Source organism: Chionomys nivalis, chromosome 24, assembly GCF_950005125.1.
Source record: "Chionomys nivalis chromosome 24, mChiNiv1.1, whole genome shotgun sequence".
NCBI classification, from domain to species: Eukaryota; Metazoa; Chordata; class Mammalia; order Rodentia; family Cricetidae; genus Chionomys; species Chionomys nivalis.
Window position 1 is genome coordinate 402,663 of NC_080109.1, and position 7,215 is coordinate 409,877.

The following is a 7,215-nucleotide window of genomic DNA, read 5'->3' on the forward strand; positions in this document are numbered from 1 at the left end:
AAAAAAAAAGATCACCCTACCCAAACCTATTAAGTTCCAATGCCATCTGCATAAAAATTCCCATCTCATTTCCCCAAAGAAACTGAAATTCATATGGAACCACAAAAAAAAAAAACCCTGATAACCAAAGTAATTTTTGACAAAAACAAAACAATACAACAGCAAAACCAAAACTGCTGGAGCAATTATCATTCCAGATTACAAAACATATTACAGAGCCAAAGTAATAAAACAGAATGGAACTGGCACAGAAATAGGCATATATATCAATTAAACAAAATAGAAGACCAAATATGAGTAGACACAAACTACAGTCTTCTGATAATTGACAAAGATGCCAGAAACACACACTGGAGAAAGGACAGCACCCTCAACAATTCTGGAAAATCTGAATGTCTACATGTAGAAGAATGAAATAAGACCCATGTCTACCGTCTTGCACAAAAGCTAACTCCAAATGCACCAAACACCTCAGGGTAGAACCTGAAACACTGAAACTGCTGGAAGACTACAAAGGCAAGACTACAGGATGGAGGTGTAGGAAAGGGCCTTCTAAATAGAGCTCCAATGCCCAGGAATTAACCAACAATGACCAGTGGGATTCTTATAAAACCAAAACGCTTTTGCCCAATCAAAAAAACAATTGAGTAAAGAGGAGGCCAGTAGAGTGGGGGAGAATCTTTCCAGCTATTCATTTGATAGAGCGATAACAGCAAGAGAATACAAAAAGAAGAGTCAAACTATTAAAGACAGAGAAATAAGAATGGTTAATATTCTAGCAAATGTTCATCCTCCTTAGCAATTAGGGGAATGCAAATAGAAACAACTTTGAGATTTCATCTCGCCCAAGTCTAAAGGCAAAGATCTCACACATACAGCCGGGCGGTGGTGGCGCACGCCTTTAATCCCAGCACTCAGGAGGCAGAGGCAGGTGGATCTCTGTGAGTTCGAGACCAGCCTGGTCTACAAGAGCTACTTCCAGGACAGGCTCTAAAACCACAGAGAAACCCTGTCTCGAAAAACCAAACAACAACAACAACAACAACAAAAAAAAGATCACACACACACACAAAGGTGGAGAAAATGTGGTGAATGGGAGCCCTTATTCACTCCTGGTGAGTTTGTAAACTGGTGCATTCACTCTAGAAAACAGTTTGGAGAATTCTCAAGAAGCTACAAATAAATGCAGCACACAGCCCAACTATGCCACTGCTTGAAATATGATCAGAGGTTGTGACATCCTACCCCACTGATATTTCCTCTGCCCTGTTTGTTGCTCTTCATAATAATTATGAAATGGAAACAGCCTAAATGTTTTTCATCTGACAAGGGATAATGGAGATGTGGGACATAAACACTATACAATGCTACTCAACTATAAAAAAACAAAATCGTGACATTTGCAGGTAAAGGGATGGACATAGAAAGCATTGTATTCAGTGAGGTAAATCAGATCCCAAAAGACTGCATGGTCTTGTTCCTCTATTTCAAAGCTCCCAAACTCCAGATGTTAGCATACAACCCAGAATAACCGCACAAACTAGGAAGGTGAAAAGGGACTATGACAAGCTGTCTTAAAGTTTCCACTTCTGAGATTAAAGCACCATGGTCAAACGAAGCTCAGAGAGGAAAGGGCTTGTTTAAATTTACATCACTGAGGGAGCAGGAACTGCAGCAGAAAGTTGCCTGTTTCCACCTCCCAAGTGCTGGGTTTACAAGCATGTGCCACCACACCAAAGTAATGTTCTATTTGTTAACAAAACTTTTCAGTGTCATTTCAGACTGTTTTGGGAGCAATATCCAGTAAAAATAAGGTCTAGTTGATTAGAGCCACCCCCAAGATCCCGGCCTAGAAGGGAAAACCTATCCTTCAGGACTCTACAACAATGGGACATAGAAGGAGTAACATTAATGAAGGCAGAATGGAAGGAGTCGTGGTCAGAAGTCACTCTTACGTTCTGATATCCCCACAGGTGATTATAGAAAGAACAAAGAAGCAGATGAACGAACACTTCTGTAATTACAAGGCCTATGTGTTAGGAAGAAAGGCCCATAAAGCTAGCCTCTGTGCAGGGTGTGGAGATGGGGCTATCTAGCTCTTCTGCCTTCGCTCACACCACCGGGGAAGCTTAAGGAGGCTCTTCTGAGAAAACAGCATTGGGGTTTGGTCTAGTGGAAACATCTAGGCATGGGCTTGGAAGCATGAGTTCTCTAAGGTACCTATTTGTGCAGAGACCTTAGTCAGAAAGTAGCTGCATCTAAGGCACTGGATCATGTGAGGCTGAGAGTAGGTACCAGTTGACACTCAAAGGCAGACCAGAGCAGGGCCAGGATGCTCCTCCAGACCATCCTGATGATGACTTTTTCTTCCCAGGAAGGCTGTTTCCATACAGACGAAACAGAAGCTTAGGGTGACGATGAAGGTGGAGATGTAGAGAAGAGAACCCACTTAAGAGACAGGACAAAAAGACAGAGCAAGCTGATGAAGGAGAGAGTAAAAAGGAACAGGGAAGATGGTATCTGGTAGCTGAGGTAGTCTGCTTTACCAGTGATGACTTCTTTCTTGGGGTAACTCACAGTTCTGAATAACTGTTTTGTCACTGCTTCTTTCCATCATGAGAAATAGGGATTGGCCAAATCACGGGCACACCTTGTAATGCTACCTCCATTTTCACAAACTTGAGATGATTGAGAGTGGGTGGGAAGGCAGAGGAAGAAGCCAGTAGGCAAGGTTGGCCAGAGGGTGGGTAACCTGAAGTAAAGATTCTTCTATGCAGATAAGGCAGCTTCTTCCCCTGTGCTATTGGCCCAAAGAGTGTGCACATCTTGTCACTCTTAGCTTTTCTTCACATCAGATTGCCACAAGTCTTCATTTGCACAAATTATGATATAGTGCAATAAAATAAAACACACCTGTTTTCTCCTGAAAGGGAGCCAGGGAAGACCGAGAGACAAGGCACGCAGATAACAGATCACTTAGGAGGAAAGTGTCTGGGGGCCCCTGATACAGGAGACTTTGGGGATACGAAAGCTGTGAAGGAACTTAGCCCACCCGGTCTTATCCTCACAGTGTACTGATGTGAGATTCATGTCTATCCTTATTTATTCTAAACGTGTGGAGATCTGGAAGGAATCAGAAGTGTAAAACAAAATAGCGCCTGCAGACAGCCACTGCTAGCCAGGTCGAAAATTTTCTCCTTTTCTTTCTTGCATTTTTAATATCATAGGAGTTGTAACACAAATATGACGTTATGGCTCACTTTTAACATTGATGTGGCAAACTGGTCTCAACCTCTTTCTTTAGTGTAAGCGAAAGAAGGTTGAGAAAAGTAGATTGCTCTCAGAGGTGCTCATTAAAGCTGCATTCCAACACTCAACCACAAGGGGGCGACTTTGTAAAAGAGTAATTCCTTTGCCAGATCCTGTGCTTCCGGATTTGCAGGCTCTTTGCACAAAGCCCAGAGCTGTTGTCCTGGGGCAGTGCAAAGAGAAAGTGGAGAATTCGGAGCCTAGGGTTGTGTAAACCTCTCTCACCATGTGGTACCTACCGTGCCTGTTGTTTTGGGTGTTCCCGTGGGTCTGGGTACAATCTGAAGGTGAGTAGAAGAGGGCACAGAATGGTCTGGAGAAGAAAGAAGAGAGGGCTGGGCTATCAGTGTTTAGGTCCTGGGTGGGTGGAGGTGGACCTTGGCAGGCTTGAAGCACGTTGGTGGGCGGAACACGTGCTGATCCCGCTTAGAGCTAAATGCAGTTCTGACTGGTAGTGTCCCTTTTCAAGAACAGGTAAGGCGTTTTCCTAACAACCTTTGCTGCTGACTTAGATTCTTACTGTCCTTATTTGGTTTTCATTGTTTTCAGCCCAGCAAAAGAATTTCCCCTTCCGCTGCCTGCAGATCTCTTCCTTCCCAAACAGTAGTTGTGCAACTACCGAGGGCTTGGCCTGGCTGGGGGACCTGCAAACGCACCGGTGGAGTAATGCCTCTGACACCATTGACTTCCTGAAGCCCTGGTCCCAGGGCAAATTCAGTGACCAACAGTGGGAGCAATTGCAGCGCATATTTCAAGTTTATCGATTCAGCTTTACCAGGGACGTACAGGAATTTGTCAAAATGCTGCCTAATGTACATTGTGAGTGGAGGGATGGAGCCCTGAAAATGTACCTAGTGGGTGAGAGAGAACCCCAGACCCCAACTGGATAACTGTGGGCCTACTTGATGAGATTCTCTTTTTTCTCCACCCTTAAGATTTTCACTTCTGTCTAGAGGGATCCTTGTCTCTTTTGAAAATAATTCCTGTCTCTGTGCCAGGACCCCACAATCATTTCCCTCAACTGGGACATAACTATTATCTCCATGCCAATTTCTTTTTCTTTCTTCCAAACTTTAATCATTCTTGAATCTTCTCATGCTCTCCTTTACAGATCCCATTGAGATGCAGTTGTATACTGGGTGTGACGTGTACTCTAAGAATGTTTCGGAAAGCTTTTTATATGCAGCATATCAAGGAGCATATATCCTGAGTTTTCAGGGAACTTCCTTTCAGAAGGCCCCAGGTGCCCCACCTTGGACAGAGTTGGTCATTAAAGTGCTCCACGGTGGTCAAGGGACAATGGAAACAGTGCAACGACTTCTGAATGATACCTGGCCCCAGTTTGCCCGTGGCCTCCTGGAGGCAGGGAAGGCAGAGCTCGAGAAACAAGGTCAGCCTGCTAGCCTCACCCCAGCTCTCCCTATGTTTTTTCATCTCTGTTAGCTTTAGAGAAAGAACAAGTCCTATGAGGAGGTGAATAAGGCATGTGGGTTTTATTTTGGTCACTGGCACTCACTCTGGATTCTATAAATTGAGTTAAATAAACACTGGGGATCAGAACTGAGCCAGGTGGTATTTGAGACATGCTATATCAGCTGAACTCAGGGTGTTCTAGAGTACAGGGGAGGACTATTCATGGAACACTTGCATCGGGGAAGGGGTAAAAGTATCACAGATTGTTTCCCTAGTCACAGTGATACAAATGGATTTAAACTAATAGGCAACATCATCTCCAGAAGGGGAACTGTGGAAAGTGTAAACTTAATAGGAATTCTGGAGCCTCTAATATAAATGTTCTTGCTTTAAAATATTTTTATTCTCTTTCTGGGTACAGAGAAGCCTGAGGTCTGGTTGTCCAGTGGCCTCAGTCCTAAACATGGTCATCTACAGTTGGTGTGTCATGTCTCTGGCTTCTACCCAAAGCCTGTGTGGGTGATGTGGAGGCAGGGTGAGCAGAAGCAAAATAGTACTCAGAGAAGTGACTACCTGCCCAATGCTGATGAGACATGGTATCTCCAAGCAACCCTGGATGTGGAGGCTGGAAAGGAGACTGGCCTGGCCTGCTGCGTGAACCATAGCAGTCTAGGAGGACAGGATATCATCTGCCGTTCACGTAAGAAAAAAAAAAAAAACCTGTATCCTGGGTTGAGAGCAAGTAGAGGTACCATTCAAGCTTGGAGTAAGAACTAAACACACTGAGTTTCAGATATGAAACCCCTGACTATTATAGGAGAGAGAGAAGGGGGAAGTCTATATACAGAAATCTATCCCAGTAAATTTGAGTTAAGATGTTTTATATATAAAAGGAATGTAGACCAAGAAACTCAGAAGACCCAGAGGCAAAGGGCAAATAAAGAAGTTCAGGAGGATACATTCTCCAGGATAGAGGATCCAGGGCCCGAGGCATAGCTGTAGGTTATTGATGCCTCCTGTGTGAGCACTGACCACTCTGTTACCAACATATCAGTTCATCACTTAGCTTTGAAGCAAATACTGCGATTCTGACTTTATATATAAAGAGGTCATTGCTAAGATAAGGTAAAGTCATTCAGAAAATTCAAGAGCTGGGGGTAGACAGATTCACATCTGTCTGGATAGCGTACAGTCAAGTCCTGACAGTAGATGGTCAGTCTAAACTCTCGAAGACTAAAAGGATAGAGTTTAAATAAAGAAAAAACAATGGCATGGCTTCCTCACATGTGCTTAGAAAAGGGAACATAAAATAGGTCTCGGTTCTTTGTTTAGTGATGACTTGTATTCTTCTACAGAAGATGACAAACATTCACCCATCGCTATTATCATCGTGGTAGTACTAGTAGTATTATTAGTATGTGCTGTGTTGGGTTATTTGATCTTCACCAAGAAGCGCTGGTAAGTCTCCTTTTTCATGTGTTCTTTCCTCAACATCCCTGCTTTGTTATCTCCATTTCTTTCCTAATGGCCTCTCTCTTTTCTCTCAGCTCCTATCAAGACATCCCGGGCCGGGCGGTAGTGGCGCACACCTTTAATCCCAGCACTCGGGAGGCAGAGGCAGGCGGATCTCTGTGAGTTCGAGACCAGCCTGGTCTACAAGAGCTAGTTCCAGGACAGGCTCCAAAACCACGGAGAAACCCTGTCTCGAAAAACGAAACAAAACAAAAAAAAAGACATCCCGTAGTTCTTCCTTACTCCTGCCTTTCCTGAGCCTCAGACCTTCCGGCTTTTAGGACTTCAGTCCTGGTTGGCTGAGGAACTGAGGAGGGTAAAAGAACCTTGAAGAAAGTGAAGAGCAACCAGCACACCCTTTCGGCATTTATTTCAAAAATTAATTTCTTTTTCATTGTATTACAAGTTTATAAAAGCCCAGGTTGTTTGAAACAAATACAATTGCAAATAAACATACCTACCAAGAACGAGCTGTGGGTTGTATTTTATGGGATTTGCACTGAACTGGAAAGCACAGATCATGCCCAAACCGATGGTTCCAAGTTTGTTGAAAAGTGTAAAGTCCAATGCCAACATGGCTGAACTCTGCAGGTTTCAAGAAACCTAGAAGTACTTATTTGAGAGGAGAGGTGACATACAGATTTTAAAGTAAACTCAAGTATTTGCAAATATCAGCACAGTTTTTTTTATCTTAGATTTACACCGGATGGATATCCATCTAATGACAACCCAAGGGCTTCCAGTTTGTGACTCTTTGCTTTTTTGGGTTTTTTTTTTTTTGTTTTTTTTTGTTTGTTTGTTTGTTTTTTTTTGTTTTGTTTTGTTTTTTTGAGACAGGGTTTCTCTGTAGCTTTGGAGCCTGTCCTGGAACTCCCTTTGTAGACCAGGCTGGCCTCGAACTCACAGAGATCCGCCTGCCTCTGCCTCCCGAGTGCTGGGATTAAAGGTGTGCGCCAACACCGCCCGGCCCAGTTTGTGACT

At 43.6% G+C, this 7,215-nt stretch overlaps 1 protein-coding gene across 2 annotated transcripts; it reads left to right on the top strand.

The window, feature by feature from the left end:
- Positions 1-3,444: 3,444 nt before the first annotated feature.
- LOC130865880 (antigen-presenting glycoprotein CD1d2-like) lies at positions 3,445-6,695 on the top strand. Of its 2 annotated transcripts, none has more exons than XM_057756984.1 (6): positions 3,445-3,596; positions 3,859-4,128; positions 4,421-4,699; positions 5,144-5,422; positions 6,078-6,180; positions 6,270-6,695. In XM_057756984.1, exons 1-6 carry the CDS (start codon positions 3,536-3,538, stop codon positions 6,355-6,357), a joined length of 1,080 nt encoding a protein of 359 aa, XP_057612967.1. In that variant the 5' UTR covers positions 3,445-3,535; the 3' UTR covers positions 6,358-6,695. The 2 variants fall into 2 exon arrangements, with proteins under 2 accessions (XP_057612967.1, XP_057612968.1); XM_057756985.1 differs by having other exon boundaries at positions 6,081-6,180.
- The last annotated feature ends 520 nt before the right edge of the window (positions 6,696-7,215 follow it).

Excerpts from the sequence above, each read along its gene's own strand:
- LOC130865880 (XM_057756984.1), top strand. The coding sequence starts at position 3,536 with ATGTGGTACCTACCGTGCCTGTTGTTTTGGGTGTTCCCGTGGGTCTGG. Across the intron at positions 3,597-3,858 it reads GGTCTGGGTACAATCTGAAG|CCCAGCAAAAGAATTTCCCC; the intron begins GTGAGTAGAAGA and ends CATTGTTTTCAG. Across the intron at positions 4,129-4,420 it reads AATGCTGCCTAATGTACATT|ATCCCATTGAGATGCAGTTG; the intron begins GTGAGTGGAGGG and ends TCTCCTTTACAG.